The sequence below is a fragment of the Coloeus monedula genome (genome assembly GCF_965178545.1).
Source record: "Coloeus monedula genome assembly, chromosome: 6".
In the NCBI taxonomy this organism is placed as follows: domain Eukaryota; kingdom Metazoa; phylum Chordata; class Aves; order Passeriformes; family Corvidae; genus Coloeus; species Coloeus monedula.
This window is the reverse complement of record NC_138786.1, coordinates 40,916,863-40,930,050: the sequence shown is the minus strand read 5'-3', so window position 1 is coordinate 40,930,050 and position 13,188 is coordinate 40,916,863. Positions and strand designations below refer to the sequence as shown.

At 38.3% G+C, this 13,188-nt stretch overlaps 1 protein-coding gene across 4 annotated transcripts; it reads right to left on the bottom strand.

Moving 5' to 3' along the window:
• Positions 1–1,363: 1,363 nt before the first annotated feature.
• On the bottom strand, positions 1,364–10,480 carry GEMIN2 (gem nuclear organelle associated protein 2). Of its 4 annotated transcripts, none has more exons than XM_082283236.1 (10): positions 10,336–10,480; positions 9,737–9,821; positions 8,460–8,549; positions 6,442–6,501; positions 6,160–6,270; positions 5,532–5,576; positions 4,767–4,835; positions 2,394–2,504; positions 2,129–2,187; positions 1,364–1,805 (listed from the first exon to the last, which is right to left on the bottom strand). In XM_082283236.1, the coding sequence occupies exons 1-10, from the start codon at positions 10,455–10,457 to the stop codon at positions 1,766–1,768; spliced, it is 792 nt and encodes a 263-aa protein (XP_082139362.1). In that variant the 5' UTR covers positions 10,458–10,480; the 3' UTR covers positions 1,364–1,765. The 4 variants fall into 4 exon arrangements, with proteins under 4 accessions (XP_082139362.1, XP_082139363.1, XP_082139364.1 ...); XM_082283237.1 differs by having other exon boundaries at positions 4,806–4,835; XM_082283238.1 differs by lacking the exon at positions 4,767–4,835.
• Positions 10,481–13,188: the final 2,708 nt, after the last annotated feature.

Sequence of the window (13,188 nt, the reverse complement as noted above, 5' to 3'; positions counted from 1 at the left end):
ATTTACCTTCTATGATTGGAGAAGTGTATGTTGTACAGTTGCATGGTGGGCAAGGACAGTGGAAACTGTTCTCCAAAGTTCTAGGAAAAATCTGAAGCTTATCGTGGCTCAAGCCTTTTCTAGAAAGCTGTCACAAGCTGTCTAGCTAGAGATTATGAGTATGATAACCAGGGTTTTATTATGCTTGATCTTAAGGTGTGACTAAGTTCTTATCTTTTCAGGTACTGCGAATGCTAGTTCAGATTAGCTGTAGCTGAATAACAGTTCTTGGAAACATGTAGAGCAAAATTTGAACCAGCCAAATGCTGTCCAGCTTTTTACAGAACTAGCAGAGGTAAAAGTAACTACAGTAGTATGGTACTCAGTGGGGATTTGCAGTTTGATTGAAAACCCCGGGTTCTTACCCTGACAATTCAGAGGAGGATGGTGGTTATTCACCTATATAAGTTTTGTCTGGAGTTGTAGGACTGGAGAAGTAGCTAGATAGTATTCTTGCATTTCATAGGTTCTTCAGCTGCCAATTCATCCTGCTTTTAACATGTTGAAAATGTTACTAAAGAGACTAGAAATAATTCACACTGTATGTCTAGTAGATGGACATTTCAATGTCGTCCCGTTTACGCATTTGCAGTGGGGTAGACACTCACCTATCAACATGTGCAAAATCTGTTACTTGCATCTCCAGAATTAACATTCTGTTATTGTCATTCACTTTGGTTGTTCACTTGATGCCTAAGACTACTATTCCACAGGCAAGAATGCCAATCATTCAAAGACATATTAATGATGTATCAATAACTGGTTATGGCTAATTATTATTTTAAATTGTGAGGAGGGGGATTTTAGTTGTACAATGCAGAGAAATCAGATGTCATTTAATACTGTTAATACTGCTGCTATCAGCTGAATGCATAGTTCTTTTAATTGTTGAAGACTATTGGAACTAGAGGGTCATGTATGTACCAGTTAGATGTTGATCCTCTTGGCAAAGCACTCCATATTAAATATATATAAATAAGCAAGGCAATATATTTGACAAGATAACCATAGAGAAAATAAATTTGTTCATTCTGTTAATAAATGCTTCTAAAAGCATTGAATACAGGTGTGTAATTTTCACTGGTTTCTGCAACTGTTTATTAAAAATGGTATTACTACTCAAGAAGTAGTAATGTTTACATTTTACTAAAACAATTGTTTCAGTAATGTGCTGGCTATAGTTGAGCTGCTAAGAAGTGCTAGAGCTCAGGCACCAAAACTTGAAAAAACACGTTCAGCCCTAACTGTACAGATTTCTATAGTAAGGTTGCTGTTAAATAATATAGAGTGAGAAAACACACAATGTTTAGGAACAGTCTTTAAAATCCTTTAGTTTTATTTAAAAAGCCCTCAATAAGTCTGTTAGAAAAAGAATAATAATTTGTAATGTAATCTCAGACTTCACCTAATAGCAGTGTGCATAGATACTCAGATTGTAGAAATTCCTAACCAAGAATGTAGTTCACCAAGACAAGAGCTTGAGAGATGATGCTGGACACCTCAATTACCACTTTACAATGATGGTGGTGATGGTATTGGAGACACTGACAATCTCAGCTAAAACTCAGCTAAAGTTATTCACAGCTGTCCCAAATGCATTAGCATGAGGGTGTTCTGAAGGGACTGTGTAGTACTTCTGGTCTGAACAGTGCAGTGTCTCGCTGCTAACTCTGATAATGCTGTTTGTACTATGGCAATGCAAAATACTGGATGTTCTCAAAACAGCCTAGGAAGGCTCGTCAGCCAGGTCCCGTTGATCGAAGTACCTAGGAATGAAGTGGAATATGGTAAGAAATCTCCAATATGCAACATATTCCTCACTTCAGGTTGTCTGACCCACTGCTTTCTAGCTCATCTTTTAGTGTCGCTATCATAATTAAGGCTTTATGGTTCAGGGGGCTCATCTGAAGAAAGGAACAAGCTTACTTTACTCTTAGGTTTATCTTAAGTCATTTTAGCTAAGTATATTTGCTGCATTGGCCCAGAGTACTTTTAGACTTTCACTTTTAAAAGGATTTAGGTTAAGTACAAATAATCACACATTTATGCTGGACATACATTAATGGTTTAGGTGTATAATTTGTATTACCTGCTAACTAAGCAGATTATCAAGTTCAGAGCTGATATTTGTTCTTCATTCTTGCTCTCCTGGAAAAGAGATTAATATTACAATTCTTTTGTTACCTGTGTCAAATAGAGAAGCTATTAGATTCCAATTATATGTATTTGTAGTCTTCCCTTCATTCTCAAGCAAACTTAGGACATGAAAAATAAATTATTAAGACTTCTGAAAAATGATCCTCCTTACCTACTAAACTCACCAAGTTCTTTGCACAGTTATATTAAATCTTTACCTCCAGTACCCTGACTTCTGAGCATCGTCTTGCCAGCTGTCGAATAAGAGAGTGAGCTTCGGGTAGCAAAGGTTTTTCAAGGCATGCCAACAGTGCATAAAGCCATCTACCCTGTGAGGATTCAAGTAACAAAATTTTAATTTTGAGCATTTCCTTGAAGATTCAAGCAATTCATGTTATACAGAGCAGGACTGGAGTGTAGGTCTCAAAACAAAATTACATTCAAGTGCTATATGCCATAATTGAATTTTGAAAACTGCATTAGACGCTAATTGGTAGAGAGTTTTGTGTCTCTAGGTAAGATTCTTGTGAGTACTATTCCTGGGTTCCTGGCTTTTTTTTTGAATGTTGGCCAAGGTATAAATTATTACAGCTGCCACTATTACAGTCCAAAGGAAGGATTATTTTAGTAATATCTAAACATTATTACTTGGCTATTAATTTTTAACCTCACAATCAGTGAAAAAACATTCCTGAAGACTGAATGTATGAACTCAGATCTTTGTGGAATTAGTGGTTAGATCTGCTTTAAGATTTGCACTGTGAAAACATGTCCTTTTGAGTTTTACATCGCTGAATTCTACTGCATTCTTACAAACTTAATTTCTGCTATCAGTCTAATTTCTTAATTTAATTGCAGTGTCTAGTGGCCTTCATTGTGGGACTAAACTAAAGGTAAATGTGCACATCCTCTGCAACATACTGGTTAAAAAGAAAACAGTCCTACACAGGAAAGGACAGAACATGAAAGGCCTTGAAGTGACTGAAAAAAAATAGTGAAACTATGCTAAGCGTCATGTAATTTTTCATTACTCTTTTGCTTTGTGGTACTGAAGGAGATGAGCTGCATCCACCAAGGTCTTCTGTAGATATGATGCCATTACACAGATAGTCAGTCTAGTTGTGGCCAAACTCCATGCCAATGTAGCCTGTTACTCAGGAGTTCTTAGTAGGATTCATTTGTCACCACGTGAATGCAGCTAAGCTTTCTGGTCTGTGCTGCATGTGGAAAGATTCAATGTGTCTTTGCCAGCACACTGTAATTGGAGGTGTTGGTAAATAGTGTGCAGCACCCTGACAGAACCAAAGCTGCTGCGGTCTTTCTCCTCTCCTAAATGTTGGTACTCATTGAGTCTCGTGGCTTAAGTTAGTGTGGCAAGTGATACAAATGGGAGGGGGTTGGGGCAGTACTTTTTATGTCTGTATCTGTTATGTTTTGTAATTTTAGCCTTCCAAAAACAACTGTGAATGTGAGAAATGAGACAACTCTTAAAAAGATTAATTTATTGAAAACAGAAAAAATTGAAAAATTACAGAAATCAGAAAAATATAAAAATTTGGGATCCTATGGCTCGGTAGATGGTATGCCCCAGGAGCGCAGGGATTTGAGATCTTCTGGCTGAGACAGCACTAGACCTCAGGTAGAGAAAAAAAACTTGCAGTGCTGGGTTGACTTAAAAAAATTACTAAAAGCCCCTTAAAAGGGGTAAGGCTTTTAATGCCCAGCACCGATGTCTCCCACAGCTAGTCTGGAGAGAGCAAGAGGGGAAGAGAGAAGGGGAGCCCGGCTCTCGGCTTCGTCCTTTTTATAGTTTTTGCTCCGCCCCCAATCCGCCCACAGCCCGCCCCTTCGGTCCAAGGCGATTGGTGCTTTCCCTTTGATGGATCATCTCTGTCCACCAATGGCTCATCGTTGTCAAGGGGGGTGGTATCAGTTAGAGATAAGGGAATACAATGCCTTCATTAAAATTCAGGTATTCAGGTTGCCATGGAACTTGCCTGCAGAAGTAATGGCTCTGCAGCTAGAAATAGCTGCTGGCTATTAAGACTGGGTAGGGGGTTTTGGCCTTGGAATCAAAATGCAAGTGAAACACCTACAAAAGGTATTAAAATACATCCAACACACCTCAGAACACTTGTAAAAGTATACAGTAAACACAGGAAAGGTAACTCTTATGGTGTACCAGTGGTTTGTAGCTTGAAAAGGGGCAAGTTTGTGATTTTTAACTGGGAAAATTTTAACTGGGAAGGGTGCAACTCTATTAATAAATTTTAAACAAATAGGAACACTGATAATGGAACTGGATTTTTGTACCTGGGCTGATGGGTTAATTGTAACATTCAATTTAAAAATAATTAACTCAAAATTAATTATTTAAAGCACTTAATATGCAAAGACCAAGCACAAATAGGGATTTCATGTATGACAGTGAATACTCATTTTAGTATCTAATCAAGAATGTTTTGGAAGTAAGAATATGATACAACCATCTAGAGAACTCTTTAGAAAATTAAAATAATAGAAAACTGCAAACAATTTATTCTTTGTTTAATGCATTCATGTGCAAGTAGTTAGAATAAATTAAAAATTACCAGTTCTGGAGTAAATTTTTTCTCTCCAAACCAGCTTACCAGGTATTCTAAGACACTGGTTACTGTTGCCTTCAAAAGAGGAACAAGAAAGAGACAATACAGTATCTGCAATGTTTTGCTTTGCTGCCCTTCTAGCTGAAGGATTTTATTATAGAAAAAGTATTTCTACTCTACAGTATTTATTCCAGGTTGAAGTTACATATAAGAGTAAAGTAAGTGTTAAAGTACCACTTTTTGGAAAGAATTTTCTATGAAATGAAGTAAGTTTCTGTGTAAGTGAAAAGTTATGGATAAGTAGCTACAGATTAGGAAAGAGACATTGCACTGACTGGTTGGTTGTGTATAATGGTGGCAAGTAGGAAATGTAGTAAAGGAAATGTGTGCTTCTTCTAGCTTTGCAACGTACATAGAATTTCACAAACAAATTGAAGGACTGCACTTAAAAACACTAAATGAGAAATTTTAAAACATTGTAAAGCACCTGTTGGGGCATTCAGCAAAAATTCAAACATTAAATGTGCTATAGAGAAATTACAACAACAAAATACTTTCAGAACTAGTCATGAAAAATCTTTGCCAGTAAAGTTATTTGTAGCTGAATGTGAGATAATGAATACATGTTTTCTTTCTAAGTGTACAGTTAATAGAATTTGTAATAAAGAATTGTCTAGGCAAAGAAAAATAGATAAGCCTTCTGCAACAGACAGAATATGAGAAATAATGATTTAGGCAATGTCACGATATGATTCTAAAAGGTAGGCTTACCTGATTCATCCTGCTTACAATACTTAACAAAGGGGGAAAGCCCACCTGAAAGAAATCAAGTTGGAAAATGCAACCACTATCACAAACATTTTTGTTCTAATTTAGAACATACTAAGATTTTAATTTGATGCTCAGACACTTGCAGTGATTTTGAAGTCTGTTCTGAGCTTTGAAATTTATTAGAAAAGTATCTTCAAGAAAGTTGAAGGTCCAGTGAAGTATCAGAGCACCTTGCTTCTACTGTTATTTGTTAAAGTTTTGTTTTTTCAAAATGATGCAGTGAAGAACATGTTTGTAGGGTAACACGTATGAGGAGGGTAAGCACGTATCACTGTGCAACCAAACACTAAAGCAGACTACGAAGAAAGCTTCCATTTGGTTCAGTGAGAACAAAGTAGTGACTTCAGCTGATAACGGTTGAAGAAATGCTTCAAATTTTGACTGAAGACATAGACTTATTTTCTGCTTCACTTAGTGTCTGCTTAAAAAGAATGTAAAATGGGACTTGCTGGGCTCACCAGAGCCTCCTACTTTCTATTTAGCACAAAGTGGTAATAAACAGAGGATTGTTTCTGGCAGTTAGTCTAGAAAATCGCTGCTGAAAATTAAATAGAACTCCTATACTCACCTTCATGTAATCAATTCCTAAATTTTCATTATCAGATAGTGCATCTATTTCTGAGTATACTCTTTCACCCAAGCAGAACTTCTTCCAGCCTTCTTCATCCTCTGGTTTTGGCTGAAGTAAATAAAAATAAATTAAAACCGTGTGATACTGGTGTCTTGAAGACACTGGAGAAAAGACTTGATAATACTCATAAATTGTTACATGAAACTATAAAGCAAGATTAACCGTGGATTTAATAACTGCAAAAGCAAACCACAGAGCGCTGTTATGAATTCTACTCACCATAGTAACATTGCTGTCCAAATGTTGTGACCGCCAGTGATTCCTGTGCTTGTTCAGGCTCTGAGTAATTAAAACAAAGCCAAATCACAGTTTAACTCTGCAGTTATTTTATCCTAACCATAAAAGCTTTTCATTATTCTTAAAATGTATGAAAAGTATATTTTACGACTTTCTATAAATTAGTGGATTTATAGCCAGCACAACTGGCTAAGTATTTCCCATGCCTCTTAGCAGAAATGTAATTACGATGCTCATGCTGCGTTTTTGGAAGTTAAAGCTGAAGGCATTTTGAAGTCTATTACATAAGGTTAAGCTGAGGTAGTAAGCTTTAATAGTCTTCTAGACTTTTCTGGTTAGAACAATCTTAAGAAAAAACCCACTTTGATTTAATCCAAAAGCACACATAAAGACAATGTCCTATTTCCAGCAGTAGTCTGTATCTGTATCGGAGGTCTACAGAATTGTTTTAATGAAGGCAAATGTGCTTTCTTAGCACATTTCTTCTACCTGGCAGGAATCCTGTGTTAAGACAGATTGGCCTGCTTGACAGTTACTTGTAGAGAGCTGTAACTGTTCTGTAGAAATTTTTCTCCCACTCCAGTGGGTTACTGTAGCTGTATAAAAGACCACTAAAAACGCTCTAAGAAACAGCAGCTGATGCAGTGGTTGAACAAGTGAATTCTGACGCTCTTTTCTGGTTTTAAATACTTTTTACGATAGTCTCATCTTCACAACGTTAATTCTGGCACAGATGAAAAGACAATTGATTTGAGCATAAAAGAATACCTATACAGTGAATAAGCCTTTAGATGTCAGTCTCCTTAGTTTTGCTAAAACCTTAGATTATGCCTAATACATGCAATGTGATCCCTTACAGAAATGGGCTAGCTCAGTTACTGTTTACAATGTAGATGCAGTAGTACAGATCTGCTCCTTCACTAATTTTCCTCCCTGAAAAACACATGGTACATGAGCTCATGCAGAGTTCAGTGGTAGAGCAGCTCCAGCTCAGTTGGTCCCACCTCAGTGCTTGAGATACTCCTACAATGCAGCACCAATGCACTGTAAACATGTTGTCTGCAGCACTGAAATAACAAATGATCTCTACCTACATCTTTATTATATTTTCCATTTCACCCTGTTTGAACTACGTGTAGAGAATAGTAGAATCATAAAAAGATTTGGGTTGGAAGGTACCTTCACAGGCCATCTAGTCCAACCCCTCATCCATGGGCAGGGACATCTTCAACTAGATCAGGCTCAGAGCCCCATCCAACCTGATCTTTAGTGTTTTGAGCAATGGGGCATCCACCCCTCTCTGGGCAACTTGTGCCAGTGTTTCACCACCCCCAGTGTAAAAAAATTCTTCCGTATATCTAATCTAGTTCGACCCTTCTTCAGTTTAAAACTTTAGTAAGTCTTAGCTGAACTTACAACCTTTACCCTTTGAGACTGCTTAATTTTCTGTTCTTGTGTTATTTCAAGCAGGGTGCAAATGTGTCATGAAAGATTAAAGTCTGTGCTAACTCTACAACCTTTCAAATATGTTTTACCAATTCAGTATTTCTCCTCATAATGGGTTGCCACCTCTATCAACAGATTCCTAAATGGACTGTGTAAATGGGCTTTATGAATCTCCTGATGGGTTAGAATCCACTTGGTTCTCAGTTAATGTTGAGTTTGGCAGAACATTTCCTGCTAGCACTAGGTTTTAATCTAACTGCATAACATCATAGGGGTTTTTGTCCTTCCTCAACTATGCCATATCATTTAATCTAAATACTGACACATTTTTGTTGAAGGATAATTTCTTAAACATGACTCTCAAGAGTTTTATCAGAGGTTGAAAAGCCACACAGTATATGCTCAATTAGCTTTCAAGAACTTAAAACTTGCCTATAAACATCTATGCTGCTACAAAATCATAACATTTCTATACCCGACGTAAAATTGTCCCCTGTAAAGCACAGATATGTTCTATCTAGACCGTGCCAGACTCCTCACAGACTATCTTGTACCTGACGAACAGCTGAGAAATTGGCCACTTGCTGCTGCTGCCACTTGAGCGTTGGAGAGTATCCTTCAGGAGCAGGCTGACATCCGGAAATCTGAGAAAACACTGGCAATAATTATAATGTAAAGAGAGCTTTATAAGAAGAATCCTTAAGAACAAGAGAATCAGTAAATGTTTACTGTCAGCTAAATAATATCCTTTAAATCTTCATCTAAGAAAGGTAATTTCATGACCACATCCAAGACTGAGTTAAGAATTTGGTTTAGACAAAACATACTCTGTTTGACTCGTCTCATATGTACATAAGAAGAAAAACTAAATGTTCAAAATACATTGTCAAAGAATTACTTAAGGTCTTCCTTTCAGCAATTGATCTGCTTTAATCTCCCTGCTCATAAAAAGCAGGATGCTGTTGCCTTATCTGGGACAGATGGGATCAATCTTAGGCATTCTGCTTGTCAAGGTAGTAAGTTGAGGAAGACAGAAGACCACAAAACCATCTAGGAAATTAAGTCTGATAGTTAAGTAGACATAACCTCTTTGAAGATTAGCATGAAAGAATTATTTAACAAATTAAAATATTTCTACAAGTGTTTAAGAATACCACTACACAGATGAGACAGATGAAGAGAATGGCTACAGAAGTTACAAGGTCATGCCAGTACTAGAAAGTTTCTTTGAGCAATCTAGTAGTGAAATCTCAGATTACATCGTTTTCATTGGAGAAAGGCAAACTTGGTCTCTTGAACTATTTGAAAGTAGATTAAAAACCAAGCTGGCAGGGCAATGCAACAACAGAAAAATCTGCTTGAACAGTAAGGAAGTTCCAATAAAATATTCCTTCCAGAAGGAAAGAAGTGGTGCTAGAATTTAATCTAACTTAAGTAAAACTTAGCTGTACTTACTACCCTTATGCTAGATAGAGACTTAAACCCAAACACAGGTATGGAGATACCTTTCTTCTAATATTTATGCAGGTTTTATGATAAAATAATTGTAAAATTCAATGCAACATTTGATTTCCTCAGACAGTAAAATAGTCTGCTGTATATCAAATAGTATGGGGATTATCAATTTAATCAGTTAAAAAGACTACTGTTACCCAGCAGCTGAGCAGGGGTTTCTTCAAACACAGACATTTAATTCTGTAGATGCTTTTAGAATCTAGCAGTGCTATTTAGTTATGCCAATGACTCCCCAAAATTAATACAAACATCATTATAGTAACACCTTTCTCCTTTTTTTTTCCATCTCAAAACGTGTAAAAGCTCTGAAACTTACTGAAATGTTTACTGTCTGCTTCTTTTTCAATTTTCTTGGATCTATCTGTGCCACGACCACGTCAGGACATCGAGCTGCTTCAATCCTACAAGACAGAATCAAGTGGGCTGCATTTTTTCTTTCCTGTAACAGGTCAATATATGCCGGATGTCTCTGAAATACTCATAAAATCATGGAGGGACCAACTGAGTCCAAATCCTTGCACAGGACACCCCAGAAATCACACCCTGTGCTCGAGAGCGCTATCCAAATGTTTCTCCAACTGTCAGGCTTGGTGCTGTGACCACGTCCCTGGGGAGCCTGTTCCAGTACTCAACCACCCTCTGGGTGAAGGACCTTTTCCTGACATCCAGCCTAAACCTCCCCTGACACGGCTTCATGCCATTTCCTCGAGTCCTGTCACCGGTCACGGGAGGAAAGAGGTCGGTACCTGCCCCTCCTGCAGGTGTGTAAAACACCGACTATACCGGCCGAGGGCAGCACCGCACGGCCGCCCCGGCGCGCCCCGACAAGAAGCCCGGCCCGGGCAGCACCGGCGGCCGCGCCGCTCTCGCGGGGAGGTGACGGGCCGGCCCCGGCATGTCCGCCCCGCCACTCACTGGACGCGCTTCAGATACTCCTGGGGCGTCCTGGGAGGCACGGTGGGGTCGAAGTCCTCGGCCAGGTCACAGTCGCCCACAGGCAGCAGCCGCGGCATCAACTCCTCCACGCCCGAATCCATGGCCGCGCCGCCCCGGCGGCAGAGCCCGCCCGGCTGCCGCAGCTCTCGCGAGAGCGGCGGGGCGGCGCGCGGGCGGCGGGCGGGCCGCGCGCCCCGATCGGGGAGCCCTGGGCTTGCGCTCGGATGTGTCGCCACCTGCTCCGGGCATCTTGGCTGCCCTGGAAACCACCGGAGGAGAGTAAAAGAAATTTGGCCAAAGAGCAGTGGCAGAAAGGGGTTTGCCAATTCACTGCCTATCAAACTAGGCCTATTTTTGTGGTGAAGAGGTGTAAACCTTTAATAACTTCTTTCATTAGGCCCTCTGCCATTATTCTAATACAAGAGGTTCTTCAAAGCTCACCCATTAGTACTCTCTTATTTTACCTGTGAATACCCCGTATTCATAATACTTGTCCCTTCCTTGAAATGCTTTGAGATCTGTGGTTAAAGTCAGTTACATAAAAGTTAATGGTTATAAATTTACATGGAGTTCCGATTCTGGAAGGGTCAATGTCAGAGTTGTTGCTGTATTGGTTTATCTGAAAACTGTTATGTGGGAGCACCCACATGCCAGAAAGCAAGGTAGCATTTCCACAAAGGGGCACTGTTTTTCACGTAGGATAAAAAAGCGGAAGGATGATGCTGTAATCATTTACACTGTGTATTATTCCTGTTACACAAAATGTCAATCAGTATACTACCTTTCCTATTAGTTCTGCAGCAATGTCAGTTTAGATCTACTATATCACAGTAGTTTTAGATACTTCTAACATAAGTTCAAAAAAAAGCAATGCTTTTTTTTTTTAATCCCCTGCACATCTGTATTTTAGCAGTTCTAAATAAACACCTGCCTTAACTCCTCCTCTCCAATGGCTTTTGTTTGTTTTAGGGTGTTTCCAAAAGCACCTACGTGTACCAGGGAGTTTTATTTCTGAAACCCGGATCTAATGTCCGAGTTGAGTATGCAGCAATTGCAGACACCACTAGAAATAAAACCTGCTTAAGACTACAGTGATAACTCTGGAAAGGCTGACTGATGATCAAGATAAAAACTTTGGTGAGTCCAGCTATAAAAAGTTCATTTCTAGTACTTTAGTAATATTCAGAACTTATTTTTCCTATTTGTTGTAAAGTCAAGAACTATGAACAGAAAGAGAATGCACAGATATAAATACACTTTAAATATAATTTCTATGTTTAGATTACCTTTTCTGGAACTTTCTGTTGATACTTTTTAAATAAAGCAACATATTTTTAATTATTACAGATAGTCTTCCACAGGTAATAAAATTGTTCCTAACATGTCTTACCAACAATGCTGATGCAATGGTAGCAAATATGACTCAGTGGAGAAAGAAGATGATGAAACTGGAAATGTATATTCTTTCTCCTCAACTGCTTAGGTATTAAGGAAGAGTACTTTTCCAAAGAAAGGGTGAGCTGCATTAATGGATATTCCCTGTTGGCTAAAAAACCCAAGCAAACCCAAAAACCCCCCACATAAATTCTGCATTATGAAAAATTAAAATGCTTTCAATCTACATTCTAATATGGTATGGGCAGCTAACAAAATATTTTCTTATAATGAGTATATATGTATTTTCTGTTCTACTTTTTTCTTTCTCCTTGATTTTCTCTGTGGTTTGCATCATCGTAACAGCTGCAAGACTTTTCTTTAAGTTTAGAGCACTGGATTGAGTTCTTATGTAATGAAATTTAATTGTGCTAAAGACTAATTAAAAATACTGAATATCTTTTATTTGTAGTGAACTTTCGGAGTAGTATACTTTCCCGTTTTCCCTTCTTGCCCTTTGAGTGTCTTTACATGTCAGTTGTATCTTTTTCTCATTTATACAGTTCATTTCCTGCAGTCCTTCTTCAGGACTTGCCTCTTTTCAAGGTAATTTTCTGAAAATATTTCACAAGGTATTTGAACACTTTTGAAGTTATAACACTGAGTCACCTTCTGTGCATCTGTTTGATGTTCGGCATGTTCTGGGGTTGGTCTTTTTTTTTTTTTTTTCTTTTCTTTTCTTTTGTGTTCAGAGTGAGGATGTTACATGTCATTGGCAAGCTTAACACTCCCACAAACGGCAGTGAGATTTGTGGATGAGGAAATTAAAAATCCCTCCCATAAATTCCGCTGTTGTTTACCTATTCATGTTTTTAGACTGAAGAGGACTGGTAAACCATACTGGAGATAGTAATGGCAAAGAAATTCTATCATAATCACATTTGACATATTAGAAAAGAGAATAAGGTTGTTTTAGTCATTTATATTTGGTTGGTGGTCACAGAATGTTTTCCAAGTTGCATTGAAGGAGGATATGGCAGTCAGTCAGCAGAATGTTTTTCAGTCCTCCCCCATGTCTGAATTAGTTGCACTAAGATGTATCAGGAAAGATAGAAGTTACTGTTCTGGCCTTTCACGACCGGCTTATTAAAAATAATTCCTGAAACCGAGGAGTCACTATAACTTGCGTTTGGGATAAAAAGCTGACCACACTAACAAAAAAGCCGGACAAACCCATACAGTAATGGCTATGTGATAGTTACTGTACAGACAGTAAACAAACGTATTAAATGTTTATTAATACGAGATATAGGATTGTTTCAGGCTAAAACCCACCAGGAATATAATTTCAATGTATTTTTTTTTTCCCCAGGCACTCAGAAGAAACACGCAAACAATCTTCCTGATTAAAAAGTTGCCGTAAGTACACGTGGTGGAAGATGGGAACAAGCAGGCTGA

Bases quoted from the DNA above. Each gene is read 5' to 3' on its own strand.
- GEMIN2 (XM_082283236.1), bottom strand. From the start codon at position 10,457: ATGGATTCGGGCGTGGAGGAGTTGATGCCGCGGCTGCTGCCTGTGGGC. The intron at 6,271-6,441 runs GTGAGTAGAATT...TATTTACTTCAG, and splicing joins TGGACAGCAATGTTACTATG to CCAAAACCAGAGGATGAAGA. The intron at 1,806-2,128 runs GTAATACAAATT...CTTCATTCCTAG, and splicing joins ATAATCTGCTTAGTTAGCAG to GTACTTCGATCAACGGGACC.